At 41.3% G+C, this 25,634-nt stretch overlaps 1 protein-coding gene across 1 annotated transcript in view; it reads right to left on the bottom strand.

Annotated features, from left to right (window-relative positions):
• Positions 1–25,634, bottom strand: part of PAH (phenylalanine hydroxylase) — a 68,246-nt gene that overhangs the window by 2,653 nt on the left and 39,959 nt on the right. Inside the window, exons 5-11 of the mRNA XM_080811274.1 lie at positions 18,718–18,785; positions 13,144–13,340; positions 10,612–10,747; positions 9,275–9,344; positions 5,753–5,809; positions 3,467–3,562; positions 2,907–3,040 (exon numbers count right to left, since the gene is read on the bottom strand). Of these exons, the coding sequence (XP_080667400.1) occupies positions 2,907–3,040; positions 3,467–3,562; positions 5,753–5,809; positions 9,275–9,344; positions 10,612–10,747; positions 13,144–13,340; positions 18,718–18,785 (758 nt within the window). The remainder of the gene's footprint in view (positions 1–2,906; positions 3,041–3,466; positions 3,563–5,752; positions 5,810–9,274; positions 9,345–10,611; positions 10,748–13,143; positions 13,341–18,717; positions 18,786–25,634) is intronic.

Genomic DNA, 25,634 nt, shown 5'->3' with positions numbered 1-25,634 from the left:
TAAAATAAAAAAAGTAAATCTAAACAAAGAATGCTATAGAAAAAAATAAGCTCTGAGATGCTTGGAAATCAATGCAAGGAGGGAAACACAGCTCTCAAGAATGGAAGAAAACACTATGTTATAAATGAAACTTAACATGAATTGAGTGCCATTTATGTACCAAAAACTCTGTGAAGTCCTAATTGTGCTATTCTCTTTACAACTATCATCCCTAATTTAATCTTCATAGAAATTGTAGTAGAAGGTACTATTACTATCCCTATTTTACTAATGAGAAAACTGAAGCTTGGAGAGATTCAATGACTACCAAGTCATACTGGCAATAAATTGTGCAACTGAAAAGGGACCCAGGTAGTCTGACTCTGGCCTGTGCTCTTCACTTATTTGCTTTCTTGATGCATTCATTACATCTGGGTCTTGGAGAAATGTACCAGGAGGGCCTTATGAGGGACATCAAGCAATGCAACTAATAAGATACCCCCAAATAGCTTATAAAATGCAATGGCATCAGAAATGATATTTCTAATTTGGCTTCCGGTAAGAGTCAAAGCTGCTATACTGAGAAGACAACTGTAAGGGAAACTAGTGGGCTCTCTCCAAGTTTGCCAAACGTGGTGGATCACAGTGGCTGGAAACCCAAGTTCTAGAACCAGATACTGGGCTCAAACCTTGCTTCTGCCAATGACAGCCCTTATGGGCTGCACCTTGGTGTCCTCATTGCTCTATAAATGTGGAACAAGAACAGTACTACCTGAGAGGGTCATGGCAAGTGCTCTTATAGTATAGAGTAAATCCTACATGAGTGTTAGCTGTTCTCTTTCATTAGTGACTAGGGACTCCAGAAGAACAAATGGTTAAGTATGTCTCTCTACCGCTACTTCTCTGAAAAGAGCTTTCTCAACCCCACTGGTGACATGAAGCTTGTAATGCATGTCTGTGATTTGGCCCACTCTGAGCCTCTTCCCTCTTATTCCCATAGTTTGCCTCATCTTTCCTTTGGAAAATCTGCCTCTATACCGTTAGAAGTGCTTCACCTAGGCAGTCAGTCGCAGGGCCCACCTCTCCTCCAGACAGGGAGGGGGCACACAATCACACTCAGCATGTTTCTTTCTACCTAGAACTTGAATTTTGAAACTGAAAATGGTTGAAAGTGGTTTCTCTTAGCTGGGAGACTTTGAGAGAATCCCTTCCTTTTCTGAACCCTGTTTTTCAGCATTCCCTTTGACGCTGTGAGTTAAGCACTCAGCAGGATGGGGTTTGTGTGGTAGTCTCCTCTGGGCTGTGGGCACTGAGAGAGTGGGGTGGGATTTCTAAAGCCCAAGAAATCTAGGTTCTGGCAAGCTCTTCTCTGTTGGTCTGGGACTGATCACTTCCTGGGTTAGAAAGTCATCACCAGGAGGCCCCACTTAAATGTGACCCTGGTTTGACAGAGAGGTTATGAGTACTGTCTCTGAGCCCCACTTCCTGGGTCCAAACCCTGGGTCAGCCACTTACCAGCTTTATAACCTTGGGTGAGTCTCTTACCCCTTCTATGCTTCTGAACCCCACCTATAAATTTCATAGTCTTATCTGAAGAGTAAATGAATCAATACATGAAAAACACTTAGAACTGTGTTTAGTACATAGTAAGTGTTAGGTATTTAACTTGCTGTTGCTACTGATTCTTCTTATTCTTATTCTTATTCTTGTTATTATTATTATTATTATTATTATTATTATTACCCAGGTAGGGTAATGCACAAAACCACTCAAATATGTAACCCCAAAAGGGTCCCAGATATGGCAGAGAGGAATCCTTAGGGGCTAGAGGAAGGCTATGTTCCCAGTAGGGGATGGAGATTTAGGAAATAATTAGAAATGAATAACTGATAGAACTTGAAGGCCCTGGAGAGATAGGAGGAAAGGAGATATCTTAGGCCAAACTATGTGGACTTACGGACAAGAATTTTACCTTCCATCACCTAAGCCCAATGCAGGGGAAGCTGGCATACCCAGCTTTATGGGATCCCAGAAACCTGTATATCTATGTCCATCATCCCTCATGAATAAGATATAAAACAAAAGAAACACCGATTATCAGGATAGCCATGTCTAGGTAGAGCCTTTGCCTGGCCTGTCTCTTGCTGGGAGGAGAGTCACTCAAGAAGATTATAGATAGGACTGTCAGCTGAGAGGGCTGAGAATCTGAGTCTTGCTAGCTTTCCCTCTATCAGCCTTTTGCTGGACTGCCTCTGCGATTTATGTGTTTGCCTATTAACTTATTGCATGATCACTATGTATCAGGCATTGTTCCAAAGTCTGAGGAAAGGACAGGAAAAGAGAAAGGACAAAAATCCCTACCCAAATGAATCTTAAATCATGTAATATATCTAACATTAGCAGGTGCTAAGGGGAAAAATAAACTGCAGAAGGGGGCAAGGAGTGTGGGGATGGGGATGGGTAGGGATTATAAGTAAGTCAGTTAAAGAAAGACACACTGAGAAGGTTAAATGAGAGTGAAGATTTGAAGGAGTTGAGGGGGTGAATTATGCAGGTATTGGAAGAGTAAAGTGACTCCCCCAGGTTAGGAGAATCCTAGGAGTGATTTGTTGGGGGCCTTCGTGGCTACTCTGTATACAGGGAGCTCAGTGCTTGGACTTAGTGGCTGCATTAAAGCAAGGATCCAGTGGCAGAATTGTCTGCATAGGTCAACATGTCCAGACAATAATCTGTGAAATGGGGTCCCATTAGGGAACCCCTCCCAAACAGAAAGTGAAAAGGGACAAGGGTGGGGAGGCTCTGTCTGCTGCACACTGTTACTATAAGCACTGGAGTCCACTCTCCTGGACAACCACCCACAGATCAATGGCACCAGACCATATCAGGAGACCCCAAGGTCTTCTGACCCACCTTGGTCACCACCTCACCTCACTTTCTCCTTTGCATCATTAAAACTCTCAGCCACGTAATAGAGAGGCTGGAACTCTGTGACAGTGTACTCCTGGGTGGCTGTCTTCTCCAACTCCAGGGGGAGGAGTTTTGGCTTGCCGGACAAGCAGTACTGCAGGTAGAAAGGGGAGAGTTTTCACAGGTAAGTCTGGGTGAGTTGTTCCTGTTGCCTCCATTGGTTATTTGTGTACCTTCTCCCATCTCATCTTGACTCCTTCCACACCCCAGACCAAATGCATTAAACTAAACTATTTCACATACACTAGATCCTACCCTCATAACCCATGCTAAAACCTACAGTCCAGATAGAAGGAGTAATTGGCTTGTAAGAGCCAACTACAAGGATTTACATACATCTGTATGCACGGGTCCACGCTGGGATCTGGAGGCCCTTCTGTTTTGTAGACCTGTGTACTTGCAGTTCAATTTCTATATCTAACACCCAAAGTCATGAACAAATCATAGGCTGCTAAGGTACCAATTATTTGAGGATTAACCCCTGGGTTGAATCTCAAAATGGATATTAATGGGGTCATACCTGTAATTCACCAAAAGATGACAGGAGCCCAGCACCATATGCCTTTATGGAGTCTCCTTGTTTGCAGAGGCCAAACTCCACAGTAAACCAGTAAATCTGGAATGGAACGTGAAGTTGAGAGCACACCCCGAGGAAGCGAAAGGCAGCAGATGCCCCAGGGCTAAGGACAGAACTGTCCAGGTGGGAGTTTGTACAGGTCTCTTCTCTGAATCACCGTGACTTGGGGTCCCTTCTCTGTGTTCTATGTCTCACTCTATCCAGTCACTGCTTGAAACAAGAGTTGGCTGAATGTAAGAAGTGATAGGAAGGAGAGAGGGAGTGCTGAGGAAACCCCAAGAAGATACCACCAGCAGGTAACTCTAAACGACAGGAGCTCCTCAACACCTTTTGCTTTGCTCTCTGTGGCACTAACTAGAATGAGGTGTTCCATTTAGTTGGCCAGACTTCTTACCATGCAATCCCATCAAGCTCAGTCATGGGAAGTGGGAGATCGGGTAGTGATAAAATCATTGAGGGCATCCTGCCATCCATGCTAAAACCTGGGCGGGTTCTGATGTACTGCCAACAATTGCACTTATCCTCCTCAAATAACCAAGTCCTTTCTTTAAACAGCTCCCAGTCCAACATGTCCTCGATGCCTGGCCTGGGGAAGGTGATCCTGGAATTTTGGCATAACTTTACTGGCCAGGGCCAAGAGAAGCCTTGGGTCCAGTTAGCTGCTGCAGACAGTCACGGTCTCGGAGAATTAGGGATGGGTTACTAGTTAAGTCTGTTTATTGCACTACAGAATGTGAAGTTTGTAAGCTTAATCCTCCGTAGACCTTAGTCCTATATAGAGCTTAGTCCTACATAGACCTCCTCATGTACAGATGAGGTGTTTTCAGCCCAGGGAGGTCAAGCAATATACATCTAGTTACACAGCAAATCAAAAGCAGAGCAAGCACCTAGAGCTATTCCCAGCCCAGTATATTCAATAGTAAAGTTTTTGTTTTTGCTTTTGTTTTTTGAGAATTTTGGTTGGCAATAAGTACTTTTATCATTGTCATAGCAAGTAACATAATGCTCTGAGTTCTGAGTTTGTTTTCTTCCTACAAATGAGAAGCTGCTTCTTGCCTCTATACAGAATCTGACATTTAAAAATCCATGTTCACACACAGGTAATTCTTCAGACCCTTATTATATACTTTTTAGGTTGGCAGAATATAAACTAATGTAACCATTTTTAGAGATGAGGAAGCAAAAGCCACTTGCCCAGGGCCTCAGAGCAGCTGCTCAGTAAGAAAGAAACTTCTTAGTGAAATAAGTCAATCGGAGAAAGACAACTATCATATGATTTCCCTGATATGAGGAAGTGGAGATGCAACATGGGGGGATTAGGGGGGTAGGAAAAGAATAAATGAAACAAGATGGGATCGGGAGGGAGACAAACCAGAAGAGACTCTTAATCTCACAAAACAAACTGAAGGTTGCTGGGGGGAGGGGGGTCGGCAGAGGGTGGTGGGGTTATGGACATTGGGGAGGGTATGTGCTATGGTGAGTGTTGTGAAGTGTGTAAACCTGGTGATTCACAGACATGTACCCCTGGGCATAAAAATACATTATATGTTTATAAAAAATAATAATAAATAAATAAATTTAAGAAAGAAACTTCTGGGAATTTTTGCCCTTCGGATAAACTGAATTCATAAACTTCTAAACTGATACACATCAAATTGTAAGAAATGTGACTCAGATGCTGGGGAGGGATAAACTCAAGTTGGAAAGGAGTCTGTGGGAAGAAAACCCCCTGCTGCGCAGAGTTGCTGATTCCACTCTTCAATGGATGAGTGTCATCACATTCACTGGAGAGAGGGACGTGTTTAATAAGACAAGGAAAGTCCACCCCCATTTCCACCTGTGTCTAATAAAGGAAAGATCCAAATGCTGGCTCCAGGGCAAAAGAGGGGTGTAAATATTTCCTCTTCAAAACCATGAATCCAGGCTATTCCCCTACCACACGCACATTTTATGCCCAAAGATTCTCAAGAGCTATCATTATAGCCCATTCGTGTTTAAGATACTTTGTTTAAAATTACATGTAAACATTTGCATGCAGCTGATTTCAAAATCAGACCATTAAGGAAAATCAAAATGTGAAATTTTACTTGTGTGAATGTAAGTCAGCACATTCTGATATTTCCCCCCAAATGACCTGGCTTTCGGGGGGGGGGGGGTTTGAAGCTTTGAAGACCTGAGGGCTCTAGCCTATTGCACTCTCACTATCCACCAGAGGCAGAAGGAACTTACTGTGGCGAGTTTCTCAATGTACTCATCAGGTGCACCCAGAGAGGCAAGGCCAATTTCCTGTAATTGTAGAGAAACAGAGTCACTGGCATGGCTGGGGTCTGCATAACTTTAAAACTTCACCCTCAGCTCCCACCTTGCACTACAGCACAGGAAGGTGATGGGTGACCAGAAGCCTTCAGAAGGGCCCAGATAGACCCTGATCATTCTGTTAAGTCTTGTCTGGCCACGCATCATAGAATCATAGATCCCTAGAGCAGGAAACCTTACTTCATCACTTGGTCCTTTATATTTACTTTACAAATGAGAAAAGTGAGGCACAGAGAAGGGAGGTGACCTACTCAAGGTCACACAGTAGGTTATGTGTAAAGCTTCATTCCTTGATTCCAACTCAGTGGTTATTCTCCCACAGCTCAAGCAGAACATTCATGGAATACAAGATGAGTGTCTTCATCAAGTATCCTCAAGACACCACAGGAGAATTACAGAGAAATGCTTGACATCCACCCAGGTAAATACTAGCTAGAGAGTCTGAAATGCTATGGACCACTTCTCATTCCAGCTCCAATTACAGGATTCCCCTAGTGGTCTCTTTGTCTTTATCTCTTTTATAACATTTGCTCCAGCTTGCTTTGTATCAAATAAATATATTTGCTTTCCCTACTATATGCGTGTATTCATCCCAAAATGTTTATTGAATGTCTTCTATGTAGTTGGCAGTGTACAGAATCAAAAAAGATCCTAGACCTCATGGTGTTTACGTTAAAGGCAGACAATAAATAATAAGCATATACATAGGTATATTAGAAGGAATATGTTATTCTACAAGAAGAAACAAAAGAAGAAAGGGACAAGGGTGAGTGGAAGTGCCAGGAGAACAGGGGGAGGCTGCAATTTTAAAAATAATTTCAGAGCAAACATCATTGAGAAGGTGATATTTGAACAAAGACTTGATGGAAGTGAGGTTGTTGGCTCTGCTGACATGTGAGGGAAAAGCATTGTATAGATCACATGTATAACCTGTGAAAATGCTCTCTAAGGAGGAGAAATATCAGTAGGTTCAATTAAGAGGGAGGGACCAGTATGGCTAGAACAGAATAAGGGTGGGGAGAGAGGCAGGTGGTATCAAAGAGGGATCTGGGGCTCAGTCATATAGAACTTTTTGGCATTTTAGGGTTTAGGATTCTCTTTTCAGTGAAATGATAGTCACTGCAAGGTTTTGAGCAAAAAAGCGGCAAGATCTGATTTACGTCATCCAAGATTTACTCTGGCTGCTATGTGAGAACAGATTGTAGGGGGTCGAGAGTAGAGACAGACCACTTAAGAAGCTACCACAGTCCCCAGGGTGAGAAACAATTATGGCTGAGACCAGCTTGACAGCAGTGGAAATGATGGACAAAGGTCAGATTTTACACATATTTTGAAGGCAAAATACATACAACTTTCAGAAAGATTGGTTATGGGTATTTGAGAGAGAAAGAAGTTAATAATGTCCCCTAAGTGCTTTTGGTTTGAGCAACTGAAAGGATAGAGTTATCATGAACTAACATAGGGAAGGCTGTGGTTGGAGAAGGTTTGGACAAGAAGATCAGGAATTCAGTTTTGGAGAGGATGAATATAGATGTCTAATAGACACCCAAGTGGAGAAATTGAATAGGTTCTTGGATACATAAGTCTGAGTTTGGGGATTGAAGGTCTGGGCTGGAGATACAAATGTGCTCGTCATCAGGACAGAGATGATATTTAACACAGTGAGTTTGGGTGAGATAACCAAAAGAATTGAGGTAGATAGAGAAGGACTAAGGATTGGGCTTACTTTAAAGCAAGAGGCCACAAGGTCTTCATCTCTGGGCCAAACTCAGAGCCTGACCCATACTGCATGCTGAGAAAATGCTGAGGTAGAGTGAACTAAATTGAGACAGCTTGGCTCTCCTTTCTTGCCCCTTTCCCCATCTCTGTACATCCTTCCTGTCCAGACATGCCACAGTCTAACAGAAGCCACTGAAACAGTGCTCTGTTCTCATGGTCACCATTCTTTGTGAGCCCAAAGCTTGCCTAAAAAAAGGGTCCCAAGATTTCCCTATGCTTAATCCCCATCTCTTTTTGCACTCTAGTGGAAAGCAAATCCTCCTTTTAGATCAAAAAGATTTGCTTAGGGAACTTTCAAAATTACACCTCCCTTGGGACTGTCCAGGTCTAAGTTGGAGCCATGTGACACTTATGGCCCAGTAGCATCTATCTGTTGACTCAGGTAATTGTCCACTCCTCTGGGGGACTCCCCCAAATGGAAATGGCTTAAGGAGGATTGTCACTTAACCTCTGACTGAGCAGAATAGCTTCTGGTAGTGAGAATAAAAAGTTCCTATTCTCTAGGATAGGATTGTTCTTTGGCCAGAGGAAGAAAGCCCAGTTTTAAAGTTGTTCCAAGCAATCAGTGACATCTTGACAGCAGGAACCATGCTTCTGAAAGTTAGCCAGTCAACAATAGCCTCGGTCAAATGGTGATACTTACAAGTTAAGTTCAGCTAATCCCCACTCAACTCATAAAAGTCCAACAATCTCTAAACACCACAGTTCCCTAAACCCCACATAAAAGCAAGGTTTTTTTTGTTTGTTTGTTTCAGATATTAAGTGGTAACCTCTTCAATCAACAGTGAAAGTATTTATTTCTTCCAGCTGAGGGAAAAGACATAAAATTCACACACAATCCCATTACTCTGAAATTCATGTTTGGTGCAGTATTTGCAGTATTTGCTTATGACTCATTCCATTTGATATTTATCCTTCCCTATGAGGAAGATTATTGGCAGTCAAAGCTTTGTATTGATTCTCATTTGTGCAGACCGACGCACACAGGTCACACAGCTGGTTGGAGGCAGGGTGGGATGTATCAACTTTCCCATGATCCCGGCTACCCAAACATGGCTTAGCCTCTCAGTGCTCTGAAGGAATTACTAGGATTCTTTCTTTCATGTAAAAAGCTCACCACTGTGATAGAGGAATCAAGGCCTAGTCTGTTGCTTTGATGATAATGGCAAAACATTTGGCACATCAGTTCTTGCCAACTAGGTGCTGGGTTATTGGAATTGGATTCTCAGCAATATTATTTATTTAATTAAAGCATATACAAAAACAACTGCCTGACAAGATTGGAAATGGCAAGGCCCTAAAGAGGAGGGGAAAGGTGCCAGGAGAACTTGGAAGAAGGTAAGATTACTTCTATGTGGGGATCAGACAGGCTTTCTTGGATGAAAATGCTCTTAAACTAAACCTGGTGAGATTAGCAAATTCAACAGCACATATATAATTCAGAGGATGAGTGGCTCACTACCCCCATGTTGTGATCCCTGGAATGGGTATTTAGCCATCTCCATGGGACCATATGCCTATCTCTGGTGGGATCACAGAACGGTATCTGGTTTCCACTCTTGCAGAGGACACAAGGGCCCCTCCATAGATTCAATTCACTTGAGCAATCTAGGTCTTAATCCTATAATTAAAAGGCCAAAAGCATCCATTCCTCACCTGGGAAAATTGAGCAAAGCTGCGATCTGAAAACAAGGGTACGTGTCCCAACAGTTCATGGCAGATGTCACTGAAAGAGAGAAAGCACAGAGGTTGGAGGTAAAGAGGGTTATAAGCCAAGTGAGACTCAGTTTTTCTACATGAGAAATGGACAAGTAGAAAGGAAGTGAGCCATTACAGTTTAAGACCTCATTCCCAACAATAAGTGGTATGTAAAACTTGGGAACAGATGAGGCAAGGTATAAAAGAAAAGGAGGAAGGAAAGAAAAGTAAGGGGCAAGTCAGGGAACAACAGCCAGGGGGTCTTAGGTGTATACTCAGTAGGGTGCAGAACAAAAGAGCCAATATTCCTATGGACTTTCTACTATACACCTGAGCATGTTGTGGGTCATGAGCACTTCCCATCCCAAGTCTTCATCTTGGTATTGACATCCTGGGCATCTTGGGCAGATGAAATGTGCTCAGTTATTCCCCATAAGAAACAAAAATTAAATTAAAAATAGTGCTATTGTTTTCTTATTCTAAAGGGGGACAACAGTCATTCAGAGAAGAAAATTTATATTTATTTAATACATTATGTGTCAGGTTCATTAGGAATAGGTCTTTTCTTTTTTTTTTTTAGATTTTATTTATTTATTGATAGAGATCACAAGTAGGCAGAGGCAGGCAGAGAGAGGGAGGGGGAAGCAGGCTCCCCGCTGAGCAGAGAGCCCGATGCAGGGCTCGATCCCAGAACCCTGAGATCATGACCTGAGCCGAAGGCAGAGGCTTAACCCACTGAGCCACCCAGGTGCCCCAGGAATAGGTCTTTTCTGATTTGTAGTTATAAACTTTGTGGACAGGCTGCTAACTTTTTGTATAAATTGAGTAAGTTCTATTTGTTTAAGAAGATAGCTAAATGCCAACATAAGGGACATGGTGGCCAGCCATTCTCTACCTTTAGACAAGACACATCTAGACATAAAAAGATTAGAATCATCTAGATGTATATTCTGGAGATATTGAGATACTTTGGCCACCACTTGTTCCTGTTCTCATTTGGGACATCATAGTTTTGACTCTTAAAATCCCTTTGGAGCTTGACTGTGACTTCTTATTCCCATGACCCAGGGAGATCTGAATTTGTGGTTCACAAGATGCCCAAGTCTCCAAACAGTATGGTCTATTGGACAGAGAAAATACCTAAGAGAGATGATCTCTCTCTTTGTGCTAACATCAAACCATCCAGAAAATGAGTCCTGTGGATCAGCCTTTGATGAACCCAAACCTCATCCTGGAGCAGTGAGAAATGGCACTCAACTGTGGTTGGATACTAGCAGCAGGAGCAGAACACTCACGGTTCAGGTGTATACATGGGTTTGGACCCATGTCTGATGTACTGAGTGCAGTGGAAGACTCGGAAGGCCAGGCCACCCAAGAAATCCCGAGAGGAAAGCAGGCCAGCCACAGGTCGGAGGCGGAATCCAGTGCAACCTGCAAAGCAGAGAAAGAAAACTCAAAGCCTATCATGGCAGAGCCAGAGGCACCTGAAGACCTTTAGGCAGGAAAGCGATACTCCCAACTGTCTAGCAGCAGGGATACTGATGCCAAGTAGACGTGGGTTCACATCTCTGCACCTATATAGTTGGGCAATTGGGGTCAAGTAACTTCGTTTCTCTGAGCCTTATTTCCTCCTCTGCAAAATGTGGATAGATACTTCCTAGGGTTATTCTAAGAATCAAATAAACTAATAAATATAATGTACTTATCACAGAGCCTAGCACGCTGGAGCATTTAATAAATTTAGCTTTCATTATAGCTTATTAGGATGAAGCATTTATTTCTTATTTCTCATGTCTCTAGACTGGGGAGGGAATTTTCATTCTACTTCCAGAAGAAAAGAGTATGAAAGGAACACTTCTAGCTTCTCTACTGTCCTTCCCACACTACACCCCAGAAAGAGCAAGGACTTCTCTGATTGGAGCAGTTAGGAAGAGAAAATGAATATTCTCAGTTTGACCCCTTTGGTCCTTTCTCTCATAACTGTCTGCCTACAGAGGAGCACATTCTGGTCTGCTCTGGGTCATGCAATAGAATATACACTTCAAAGGTTACATGATTCAGAGGTGAAATACTAGAAAATCCATTTTGCTTGTACATCCATACCACATTCTCTAAGTAGTTTTATCAGTAATAAAGTTGATATTTTGATCCTGTCTCTGATCCTGTCTCTGGTTCCTATATCTGACTCTCAGTTTGTTTCAGACTTGGAAGAAGAATAATAATCACGGTGATAATGGTGATGATCATGATGATGATCATGATGATGATGATGACGATGATGATGGTAGCTAACGCTATATACTGCCCACCATATGTCAGACACCATATGTTCTAGACACTTTATAAATACTAACTAGTTCTCCTAATAATGCTATGAGGTAGATGTTCATAACATTTCTGCTTTACAGATGGGAAAGCTGAGAACAAAGAGTTAAAGATCTTGTCCAAGGTCACAGCTACAGTCAATCTGGCTTCAAAGTCTATTCCTTAGTTACTTCTCTATAACTCCCCAGCTGCTATTATTACTATTTTATTATCTCACTATTGGCCATGAAAACATGGATAATTGGCCAGAGAATGTCTTTAGGACCTCCTTGCCCCTGTGCCATGTTCCCTGGACCTTCACGCTGAAATTGACTCTGCTTGACCTCTCATTCCCCTCTTTATCTGATAGGTAGAGACTGTCCAAATAGAAGGGACCTGAAATGTCATCCAGCCCATTCCCAATCTATCCCAGCTGCCACTTTTCTCCCTGCCACATAATTTCCCCTGCCCCTTGCCCCAGAGTCAACCATACCATCTCCATATAGCTCAGAGGCATAGAAGCTTCTTCATTTCTGTAAAGCCGTGGTCTGTCTTCCTACTTTCTTTAGTTCTACCTGGCACATACTAGATGTTCAATATGCATTAGCTGATAGTCTTATTTCACTTTTGCTGAATTAATGCCTCCTGGCAGAAAAGAAAATACTTATCTCACTTGGAAATGGTGTGCAGAGACTAGTCATCCCAATAATGTATTTCCCCACAGAGTTACTCAGATTCCAGTTCAGCCCAAATTCACTGAGCACCTATTGTATATGCAGCACCATGCTGTGCAATGCACATGCAATGTCTTATTTCATTCCCATAACTTCCCTAAGAGACAGTCTCCATTTGACAGATGACTAAACTGAGGCAGGTTATCCCAAATAGAGAGGGTCAAAGCAAGATCCATACCAGTTGGATGCACAGACTTAGAGTTAAGGGCTCTTGGCATTGCCACAAAGAGCACATTTCTTACACAAATGCACATTGCAGGGGCGCCTGGGTGGCTGAGTGGGTTAAAGCCTCTGCCTTCGGCTCAGGTCATGATCCCGGGGTCCTGGGATCGAGCCCCGCGTCGGGCTCTCTGCTCAGTGGGGAGCCTGCATCCTCCCTTCTCTCTCTCTGCCTGCTTCTCTGCCTACTTGTGATCTGTCTGTCAAATAAATAAATAAAATCTTAAAAAAAAAAAAAAAAAAAAAAAAAAAAAACAAATGCACATTGCAGCCATCTCAAAACACAGCAGGAACTACAAGGAGAGCCCTGTCTGGGCACCTGGGGCTTTGAGTATGGGAAAAAGTGCTTTTCAGAGACATGGATATGGCAAAACCCACACATGATGCCTTGTCTTGGATGAGAGTGGACGAACGCAGAAGCTAGCGGTGAGACAGAACACAGCAGAGAAATGTTTCTCCAAGAATCAACCTGCAGGCATTACCACAAACACACTCACACTGGCCTCGATTTACTTTCTTCCCAATCCCTTCCCTCCCCTTCCTCCCCTTTTGTCCCTAAAGTGGACTTACTCTGCAGAAATTGAGAAACTTCTTCCAGCTGGGGAATGTTATCTTCACGGAAGCCACAGTACTTTTCCAGAAGTGGGAAGATGTGATTGTGCTCATAGCAAGCATGGGTTTTATACAAGGACTTCAGGGTCCTGAATACCGTCCCCCATGTTTTCTTTTCATCTTCCGTGTATTTCACTTGAGGGATGGGCTGACCACTAGAACACAGGCATGAAATATTTGTCTCCAGCAGAGCAAATGTAAAAAAGAGGAAGAAGGAGCATTAGCAGAGAGAGAGACATACAGAGCCTGTAAGCTGCAGCCACCCAGACTACAGGGGATTTCATAAGTTATTTGAAAGAGGAAAGCTCTATTTCATGATATAGGAAACATTCATGCAGTTTGGTTAAGCAATGATACAAGCTCTCAGCTCACCCACACACCAAACTTTGTTCTCACTTTGGGAAATCACTTGGCCTTTCTGCTCCCCTATCTCTCCAATTATTTGCCCAGGGTGGAAATTCACTTAACTGCAGGGACCCAGCAGGTAACATAAATGGGTAAAATAGCAAGTACGGACAATAAGAGGGTGAGAGCTGAGACAACTGAAGAAGGCATCCTCTTTCTAAACAAAGGCATCCAAGTACAAAAAAAGCAATATCATGTTTTGTACTGTGTCAACTAACGTAATTATATCTGTGGGATAAAGTGGATCTAATTTGTGGACCATGAGTTTGAGACCCTTTTTTGTGGGCATGCACTTGCTGGATTTGATATTTCTGACCTTAGGAAGCTTTAAAGGTATTTAAATGCAGGCTAGGTATAAGATCCACTGATGCAGCATTTCCACTATGACACAACAGGACTACAGGGAGCTGGTTAAAGTATGTGTGTTGGACCCTGCCCCATAGATCCTGAATCTTTTGGGGAGGGAAAGCCAAGGCATCTATTCCAATAAGATCCCAGGGGACATAGTATAGTTTGAGAGTCATTAGTTCTAATGATCTTACTGAAAATTCTCTAAGAATGAGCTGTGTTCTCAACAGTAAAAACAAATGAAAAAACAAAGCCTGACCTTAAAAACCAGTGACTGCTCTTTGCACCGCAGGCCTGTTTCCTAACAGGGTACAAGTGTCTGGGGACAAGGCAGCCCTATTTACTTCGGAATTATGGATCCTCTTCAGGCTCCAAAGTAGGTTTCTCCTGCCCTTTCAAAGTTGTAGCTCATCCAAAGCCATTAAAGCAAAGACATTGTATGTTCCCCAGAAAGGTGGGCAGAGATTAGGGAAAAATGATAGAGTTTTGGTGAAGAATTGGAAATAGGACAACTTCAGAAGACTCTATAATGACCACTAGGGATTGTGAATAGAACATCAGGTAAGCTTCTGCCTGAGGACGCACCATTATTCTGGGCCATGAGCTAATGGAAGGAAAGAGCAGGCTCTGATCATGGACAGAGATGGGTTCATTACTTGGCTCTGCCAGTTCCTAACTGGATAGCCTCTGGAAATTTAATAAACCTCTCTAAGCCTAGTCTGTGCAACTATTATATGGGTTAATAATAAGTAACTATTTGGAGGGTATAAAAGAAAATTAAGTGAAATGCTAAGTATATAAAGTACCTAATAATGGTGCTGACCAATAATACCACTGGATAATGGATGATTATCATTATAACTGATTCTTATTTGAAAAGAAAGACATTTGCTATTTTGTAACAAATTTTTAAGAGATAACAACATCCTGAGTGTTAAGATGTCTCTCTGGTTGGTATTTGCTGATCTAGGGGTTCAAGATCCCTTCCCCATTCTTTCAGTAAAGCACACTCCTCCCCTCCCAGTCTGAGATTCAGGTGAGAAGAAACTCTACCACTGCCATATGGGCATGTGACCAGGTCTGGCTAATTAGACTGTCTCATTTCCCTGGTCCTAGAGACTGGCTGAGAGGTGGGCCATGTCCTAATCAGAGCCAGTGAGACTCAGTGAGAAAACCTGTGTGAACTTTGTTGAAAAGAGCTAGAACCTCTGATTGAGTTGGGGTTTCAGCCTGGTGGCACTGGGCTCACCTCCAAGAGATATGAGACCAATGCCAGAGACTAAGGCCAATGTAAAGGACTCCAGAGTCAGAGAGAGGGAAGGAAGTGTGTGGGACCCTGAGCCAGTTATTGCTATTTTCTGGGCCATATATACATTCAGCATAGAGACAATCAAATCTATCTTATAATGTTGTAATGGTAATCAAGTAGATCGTATCTGAAGTGTTACCTGGATATAGTAAATATCTCAGAAGTTTTTTCTTCTGTCTCTCACACACACATATACATTAACTTCCATGGTCTACTTGGGAATTAAACACAACACATTTTATTCCATCTTCTATTTCCATGAAGAGACCTGAGGTTCTATAAGATCCCTGGTCTTTGAAGAAATTGTCAGTTATTTTTACCAAATCATGATCTCATTAAGTAAAATAAACTAAGATATTTTTAGGAAGAGTGTCAATTTGTTTTGAAACAAAAAGGAGATTTATAGTTAAGCCAATTAGAATCCTTCTTCAAAAAAAGTTTTAAGTAGAAGACATCATTTCTGAATTATTCTGCCAACCAAATATGGCATTCAAGATACTCCAGGACCTGGCATATCCTTACCTCTCCTTGGTGTCTTATTTTACTCCAGGTCCTTCCTCCCACTCATGGAATTATTAAAAGACAAATAATTTGGTGCCCCCAAACACAACTGTAACCCTCCCTTTCTCTTTGGCTGTAAATTTTAAGTCAATCTTTAATTCTCAGCCTAAACTTTACATCTGACAGACCCATTCACTCAGTCTACATTTAAACTTCTAATGATCTGGCCTCATGACACCTGAGTTTTGACTTTGGTCAAAACTATCACATTTATTTCTACTATTGTCGTCGTCGTCCCCAGTGGTCCCCCGGAGGACATGGACTCTGTTGATTTTGCTCTTGGGTAGGCTCTGGAACTTAGTAGATATATTTTATCACCTGATCAATATCCTGTGATTCTATGACTAGCGATGCATGAGTCTGTGCTTTATTCCCTTTGTGGAACCATGGGAAAGTGCCAGAAATCTTAATGTAGGGACTATTGGCAGAGAGGGTGGCAGAAGACAAGGAAGAGGGCCAAAGTTGAGTCCTGATAGACATGACAACTTCTGGAGTGGGATGAACAGGCCATGGAGAACTGAGAAGGAGCCTCAAAGAGGCAGGAGGGAAACCAGTAAGGAGTAGAATACATTTGATACATTCGACTCTCATTATATATGGTAGTTATGCTACGTACAGTCATCATGAACTCTGAACATTGGACCACTAATCCAAAAGGAAACCATGACTAGAGTCCCATTAGCTTCTGGTCACATTTTAGTAAAATCTTACTTTGTGTGAACTTTTATATAAAGAAATCTTATTTAATACATATGGCTGAGTCATCAACATTGAACTCAACAGCCCTGTAACTCATGCCTGAAAAAGGCTTACCTAACATGTATTTTCTATACAAGGCACATCTCAGCCTTCTTGCACTTAGGAACCACACAAAGTACTTCACCTCCATCCTGGGAGGTGGGGGGGCATTTTAAGCAGCGAAATTGCCAATGAAAAATATAAAAATTTGGCAAATGTGGATCTAATCTACATAGATCACAAAAACAATGGTTGTTTATAGTATAAGAGCTGGAATAAGAAGGTGGTGTCACCTTGTTCGACCTGGAAGCTTGTGTAACAGGGCAACACAAATTTCTCCCCATTCTGTTCACGTCTGGGAATGATCACAGAAGTGCCACAAATATTGATATTTGCTCAAATAAACATAAGCAAGTAATCCTTGAATAATGAGAAGACACTGTGCCAAATACTGAGCTAAGAGGCAATTTCAAAGAAGAAAGAAATGATAAACAGCATCAAAAGTTTAAAAAAGAGTAGATAAAATGCATTCTGAAATAGGCTTTAAATTTGAGAACATATTCAACCCTACTAGCCACATGACCTTGGCCACATCACTTAACCATCTGAGATTCATCTGTAAAAATTGAGAAATTGACTAGAAGATCTTTAACTTTCCTCAGAGAGCCAGCCATCCATGGACGGTTTTCAGCAATCCATTTTACTTACTTGATAAACATCCAGGATGGTGAAACATTCAATCAATTCCACGCTTCTTCATTAGGTTTAACATTTTTATGTAAAGGAGGTTAGGGGATCAGTTTCTTCCTTCAAGTCCCAACAGCCAAGTAGTAACTGAATATACTTCCTAAGGAGCTCCTGGATTATATGGCAAGTTGTGATCTCCTGGATCTGAGAATCCTTGCACTCAGGGAAGAGGGTGAGAATGCTCTGGAGTTAAAGAAACCTGAATTCAAAACTGAATGATGCCACCTATGAGTTAAATGATCTTGGCAAGATACTTAACTGCATGGAGCACTCCAATGTGAAAAATAGGGAGTTATTATTAAGACTAGATGAAATCATGAAATCATGGAGGCAAAGCATGTAGCAAAGCCCCAGACATAGCAAGGAAATCATAAATATAATGTATTTTTGTTGATTACCTGAAAAAGGGCTCATGTCTGCCCCTGATTGATGGTGTTCACCTGTCAGTGCTAAAGCAAAGATAGGGACAGGGGCTGGCCATGTTCTGTGATTCCTGCTTGTCACAAGCCAAGGCCCAGAAGGGCCTAGATTTAACCAAAGTCAGCAAAATTCTGGATCTTTCCACTGCCGGGAATCATCCAGAGAAGGAAATTTTCTTATCTTCTCTGGAGGCCTTTCCATCTGGAAGGTCACTTTGTCTTCAGTAAACACAGCCCTATCTTCTTCTTTATCTCCTTCATATTCCATCAAAGCTGTTCAAGTACCATTCCGTTAGGGCTCTGGTCAACTTTTAAGTCTCTTCTTGAACCTGTCTTTTCTCATATCCTCAACTCAGGAATGGAGCTCAGGGCTTAGTCACTAAGTTCCTCATGGTAACATTTCTATAGTTCCTAAGGACTCAAAATAGCAAGAACAGTTCTCTTCCCAAATGACATGATATTTGCATTTTCCTTTGGCTAAAATAGGGTAGAATCCCAGACAGAAAAAAATAAACTCATCCAAAAATTGCCCTTCGCAGCTGGGTCAGATCAGATAAAAGTAGAACACTGAGGCAGGACTCATCTGAAACCTCAAATGATTCATTATTTCAGTAAAGCAGCCAACTCCTCCTTGAATGTAAATGATTCTCTTTTTCCTTCTTCCCCGTTTAATGTGGAGAATACCAGAGGCTGTTTTATTCAGGGCTGAAGCCTTTTATAATTACTTCAGACATTAGTGCATAAGGACGCAACAAAGCTGAGAGAGAGCTGGGCCCCTACTCAGTGGGTAATTTTGTTTTGTCTAGCAGCATTTTTTCAAAAAACATGTGTTATTAAAGGGAGGGTTTAAATACAGACACACACACACACACACACACACACACACACACACACACACACGAAAGACAGGACTCTCTATGCTAGTATTTTCCAAACTTGGGCGAGGAAAAAGTAAGCTAGGAGTGTGTTCCTCTCTCTTCCCCCAGACAAGCAAAGCAGACTTACTGTCGGTAGTTGTAGGCAATGTCAGCAAACTGTTTCCGTCTCGCTCGATACACAGGATCTTTAAAACCCTAGGAGAAAGGAGACACAGGAATTCTCAAGGCTTGAACAGAGAGGTCTGGCATATTTATGCATGATTCAAATGGGGGACTGGTGAGCTCTAACAGTCCATCTCTCCTTCCTCAAATTATGCCTGGAAAATAAGTTTTCAGTGAAACTACGTTAGGCAAGCTCTCCCACCAGGTATGAATGACACATTATTAGCAACACCTTCAAATCAGTGTGGACCTCTCTGCTATGGAATTCCAAAGTGCTAATGGTTACAAGTTTTTAAAAAATCTCATCTACAGCATTTCTAATTTACAAACTTGACTAATTAGGCAGTTAGCAGGATAGATGTCCATGACAGAAATATACAACATCCACTAAATTCCTAGCCAATGGTATGTGTCTAGAACTGCTTCCTCACATCTTTTTTTTTTAAGAGTTATTTATTTATTTGAGAAAGAGAGAGAGACAGAGAGAGCACAAGCAGGGAGAAAGGCAGAGGGAGAGGGAAAAGCAGACTCCCCGCTGAGCTGGGAGTCCAACTCAGGGTCCATCCCAGGACGTGGAGACTATGACCTGAGCTGAAGGCAGATGCTTAACCACCTGAGCCACCCAGAAGCCCTTCCTGACTTCTTAATAAAGAAATGGGCACATACTTGGTGCTGTTGCAATTTTTAAAAATGCTATTCATTAGTGCTTACTATGTGCCTATCTGTGTGAGCTAGGGACTCATTTATCTATAAGTCTTACAAAATCTCGTAAAGTAGATCAGTATGATTATCCCCATCCTTCTAGAACAAACAGTGGCTCAGGGGAAAAGGAGTCAAGCAAAGATGAGGCCAGGGTTTGAATCACCCAGTTTCATGTTCTTTTCATTACACTTCAGTAATTGTCAACCTTTGTATTAGGGCAAGGGCTTAACTGAGAAACCAATCCAATACGTAAAAATGAAGATGATTTCTCCTCTGAGACTTACCTGCAGGCTGCCTTTCCCCCCAACAATTCATAAGCAGCATATTTCTAAACAGTAAAAGGTATCCAAGAGTGCCTTTCAGGGTTAGTACAACATATCCTTTCATCAGAGGTAAGCCCAACTGATTGAAAGAGCCTTTTCCCTGCACTTTCTTCTAGGATTTCTATGGTTTTAATGTCTTGCATTTAAGTCTTTAATCCAGTTCAAGTTAATTTTTGTGAGTGGTATAAGATAGGTATTTAACTTCGTCCTTTTTGCATGTGACCATCCAGTTTTCCCAACTGCAATTACTGAAGAGGCCATCATCCTTTCCCCATCAAGTGTTCTTGGCTCCTTTGTCAAATATTAGTCGACTCCCTATGCATGGGTTTATTTCTGGGCTCTCCATTCTGCTCTATTGATTGGTCTGTATGTTTTTATGCCAATACCACACTGTTTTGATTTCTATAGTTTTGTAATATAATTTGAACTCAGGAAGTGTGATACCTCCCTCTTTGTTCTTCTTTTTCAGGATTGCTCCTTCATGTTGGTTTTAGCAAAGATTTTTCTGGATATGATACCAAAAGCACAAGCCACAAAAACAAAAGTAAACAAACAGGACTATATTAAACTAAATTCTTCAGCACAGCAAAAGAAACAACCAACAAAATCAAAAGGCAACCAATGGAATGGGAGAAAATTCTGCAAACCATACATCTAATAAGGGGTTAATACCTGACATATATAAGTAATTCATATAACTCAACCAAAACTTCCAAAAACAAAATTTCCAAAAATAAAAAAAAAATAAAAAAACTCAGTGGAACTGAATAGATATTTTCCAAAAAATTAAATACTCATAGCTGGTGCTCAACACTAATCATCAGGGAAATGCAAATCAAAACCACAGTGAGATATCACCTCACACCTGTCAGAATGACTATCATCAAAAAGGCAGGAGATAACAAGTTTTGGCAAGGACATGAAAGAAAGCTAACCCTCATATACTGTTGATGGGGATGTAAATTGGTGTAGCCACTATGGAAAACAGTATGGAGGTTCCTTAAAAAATTAAAAACAAAACTACCCTATGAGCCAGCCATCTCACTTCTGTATGTATATAAAGGAAATTAAAAACAGATATTGAAGAGACATTTTCTCTCTCACTTTCACTGCAGCATTTCTCACAAGCTAAGGCAGATGTTGATCAAAGGGTACAGACTTCCAGCTACAAGATGAATAACTTCTGGGAATCTAACGTATGCACAGTTACTATAATTAATAATACTGTACAATACACTTGAAATTTACTAAGAGTAGATTTTAAGTATTCTCATCTCTTGCACACACACGTTACACAAATATTAAATATGTGAAGTAATCAGAGGCATTAACTAACCCTACTGTTATAAACATTTTGCAATGTATATGTGTATCAAATCATCATGTTATAACTTTAAACTTACACAATGTGATATGACAATTATATCTTAATAAATTTGGAAAGTGAAGTATTCTACAAAAAGAAAATGACTGTAATCTGAATTTTACAAAGACAAGAGACTAGCATCATCACTATTGGATTTGCTCTGTTCCTTCCAAGCATTTTCCCATAAACAATAACATCTGCCTCTTTAGCTTGCTCAGAGAGGATCCTGCTTCTCCCTCTGCCCATCATCTTGCTTGAGCTCTCTCTCTGACAAATAAATAAATTAAAGAGATCAGAAGAGGCATGTTTATAGCAGCAATTCCCACAATAGCTAAACTATGGAAAGAACCTAGATGTTCATCAACAGATGAATGGATAAAAAAGATGTGATACACACACACACACACACACACACACACACACACACAATGGAATACTATGCAGCCATCCAAAAACTGAAATCTGGCCATTTGCAATGATGTGGATGGAATTAGAAGGTATTATGCTAAGCAAAATAAGTCAATCAGAGAAAGACAATTATCATATGAGGAGTTTGAGAGGCAGGGTAGGGGGTTGTGGGGGCGGGTAGGGAGGGAAAAAAATGAAACAAGTTGGGATCGGGGAGGGAGACAAACCATAAGAGACTCTCAATCTCATGAAACAAACTGAGAGTTGCTGGGGGGTGAGGGTGTAGGTATAGGGTGGCTGGGTTACAGACATTAGGGAGGGTATGTGCTATGGTGAGTGCTGTGAAATGTGCAAGCCTGATGATACAGACCTGTACCCCTGCGGCAAATAATACATTATATGTTAATTTAAAAATATTAAAAAATCACATCCAAAAAAAATAAAATCAATCAATAAATCAATCAGTCGGGTCCTGCCAGCATTTCCAAAGAACCACAGGTGTGTGTGGTGTGTGTGTGTGCATGTGTGTGCATGTGTGTGTATGTGAGTGTATATGTGTGGGTGCATGCGTGTGTGTGTGTGTGTGTGTATAATCTGAGAATCTGTAGCATGGAGTCTGCTATATAGAAAGAACTATAAACAGTTGTTGAAAGACAGAAAGAAGGAAAGAGGAGGGAGGGAGAGAGGGATAAGCAGAGGGAAGGAAGAAAAAATCTTAGTTTGTTTATTAAGATACATTTTGAGAAAGAGAGAAATTTAAGTGTTTCATGTTGGAAAATTAAAATCACCATAAATTTTTATTCCAAAACTATATCTCAAGATTCTATGATACAGTAACTACAAAGCATATCTCTTCACTTTTCCTCAGAATACTAAATGGTTTTGAATCATTCATTACAGGTAGGAAGGCTTAGGAATCTAAAAACTTAAAACTACCCTTGGTGCACTTCTGCTGGATGAAGGTAAGTTGCCTTGGGATGGTACAGTCAGGAAACTGGGCACCGTGATTTGATTTCCAAGTACCACTAAACGCACCCCTTTAGGAACCTTCCTACCAGACTAAATGAAGAAAACATCTCCATACTCAAGACGCAAAATATAAACTTAATGCTTGCCAGTCATTAAGGTTTGATCATCACAGTTCTCCTCACCTACCACTCTTATTTAATAGTCTTTAATAAATGGCTCTCTCCAGCCCCTAAGTGTATACAGCAATTTACATTCCCATCAACAGTACATGAGGGTTAGCTTTCTTCCATATCCTTGCCAAAACTTGTTATCTCCTGCCTTTTTGATGATAGCCATTCTGACAGGTGTCAGGTGATAGCTCATTGTGGTTTTGATTTGCATTTCCCTGATGATTAGTGTCGAGCACCAGCTATGTGTATTTCTTTTTTGGAAAACATTTATTCAGTTCCACTGCTCATTTTCTTATTGGAATTTTTTGGTTGAGTTGTATGAATTACTTATATATTTCAGATATTAACCCCTTATTAGATGTATGGTTTGCAGGATTTTCTCCCATTCCATTTCTTTTTTTTTTTTTTTTAAAGATTTTATTTATTTATTTGACAGACAGAGATCGCAAGTAGGCAGAGAGGCAGGCAGAGAGAGAGGAGGAAGCAGGCTCCCCGCTGAGCAGAGAGCCCGATGTGGGGCTCGATCCCAGGACCCTGGGATCATGACCTGAGCCGGAGGCAGAGGCTTTAACCCACTGAGCCACCCAGGTGCCCCCATTCCATTTCTTTTAAATTTAAAATCAATTAGTCAATATGCAGTACACCGTTAGTTTCAGATGCAGAGTTCAGAAATTTGTCAGTCAATGCACTTTGTCTAGGTAGTTCAAAGATATTTCCATTAGGGAAAATAAAACTTACTGTAAGATTGCATATCCAGTAGGTATCAACTCTGTCAAAGGGAATATACAAATGAAATAATGGAAAAAGTATACCAGAGTCTAACAAATGTTATGAAAATGAGAAAGAGTAAGTGTGTTATTTTTCTATACTATTTATGTTTTGAAGTTTTGTAATGTAAGTGTAGATTTCTTTTGTAATTCGTAAAAAAGTAAGAGTATTACAAATCCAAGTCAAACCATTATGAAGTAACAGAAGATTCACACACTGAGTTGTATCAACACACACACACACACACACACACACACACACACACACGTCATATATCACATGGATCTTCCATAGGGAAAGTTTCTGACGACAATCCTTTCCAGCTCAAAGTACCTAAGAAGTTCATTATCCGTCTTCAAGAAGCCCCCACTGGCCCGGCTGCAAGGACTTCTGTCCCTCAGTTACCAGTTAAAGAAAGCCGTGCCTCGAAGTCCACCTCTTGGTGGTTTGGCCTTGTATCAGTTGGGCTTCCAGATGACCACAGGGCCTCTGCAGCCATGCAGAGTACACTCTGAATTAAGTACACTCTGAATTAAGCTTCCCTTGATGATGACTAATCATCCTGTCTCAATTTAGACTAATAGCAGCAATTTCAGTAGCACTGCGTGTAATTTATTTATAATCACCCTGTCTCAATTAAGCTAATAGCAGCAATTTTGGTTGCACTGCATGTAACCAAGTATGTTTTGACAGGAAAATATATTGTTGGTGAAGGAGGAGTGGGGAGGAGGGAGAAGAGGGGAGGAGTGGAAGGGATAAAATGGAGAGAATTTTATAGGATGCAAAGTTATAACATCACCTGCTGTCTGCATGCAATCACTTTCTTTAATCTCAGAATTGTTGCGACTTGGCTGTTGAAGTGTGTGGCTTTGTTTTTGTGGGGATTTGGGGGACTGGATATGGTAAAGTCTTCTGGGTATTCCAGACTGAGATCTTTATTTTATCATTTTTATGTCATGGCTGAGGTTAAACCTCAGAAATGCCATCTTTAGACTAGTAAGGAGAACAGGGGATTTCAAGTCAGACAGGTTGGGTGACTTACTAATCCCAGTCACTAGGAGCTTGACTTAAGGTTAGTTAGTTCAACTCTCAGAACCTACATTTCTTCATCAGTAAGATGAGACTGTCGGCTACCTCACAGCGTTGGGTGGGTTAGGTCAGATAACATAGACAGGGCACCAAGTAATATTCTGAATCAAAAAATGATGTATTTGTACAAAATGGTGGGAAATCCAAAAGCTGAGATATCTGGCTCAGAGCACAAAAAGGATTAATTCTGTAATGGGTCACTGAGCCCTGTTACCAACCTTGGGCTTTCTAAACAACATCTGTAGAATTCTTACCTTACAATTTCCATTTCATAGATGCCAATAACAAGAGGCTGTTTGCATTCCCTCGGTCCCACACCAGCTAAAGGAACCATGCAAGGCACGTGGGAGACAAGAGGTTCAAAGTGGTACAGTTATCTACCAATACCACCCTGAAGACACTGGCCAGAGATTTGCAAACCGATAGACCAAGGCTGCACTGACAACAGCCCCACCCCTCACCCACTCTCTGTTGCTGGCCTTGGCCACCACTAATAAGGCCAAGAAGTCTGTTTTGGGAAGGATTATTCATATACCTGATTGTCCAAGCCTATAAGCTGGGAGGGAGTCATTGCTTTACTTCTATCTTCCTTCTTATCTGATAATCAATTTTTGTCCATTCTTCCTCCCAAATATCTTAAGTCTATCTTTTTTTTTTTTTTTTTTTTTTACTTTATTCTCACTGCTATCCCTTACTTTAGGTCCCTATCACTTCTTGCCTGGACTACGATAACTGCTTCCCAAGTGACCCTTCTTGGGTTTTCTCCATGTGTCCCCCCTCATGCAGCCCAAGTAGATTTATAAAATGCAGATATGGTGGGGTTGCTCCCATCCTTAAAAACTTTCAATGGCCTCTCATCAGTTTTAGGATAAGGTTCAAAATTTTTAACACAGTCCACAGGGCTTTGTGTGACTCGGCTCTGCCTATACTTCCAGCTCTGTGTAGAACTACAGTTGTGGTTCCACGTACTACGTTCCAATTCATCCAAATTGGTCTTATTTTAATTCTTTAAACACATCATGTTTTCCCCGAATTAAGGCCTTCACACATGCTGTTCCCTCTTACTGGAATACTCTTAACCACTCTT

The sequence above is a fragment of the Martes martes genome, assembly GCF_963455335.1.
Source record: "Martes martes genome assembly, chromosome: 8".
Lineage (NCBI taxonomy): Eukaryota > Metazoa > Chordata > Mammalia > Carnivora > Mustelidae > Martes > Martes martes.
This window is presented reverse-complemented; position numbering and strand designations above follow the sequence as displayed.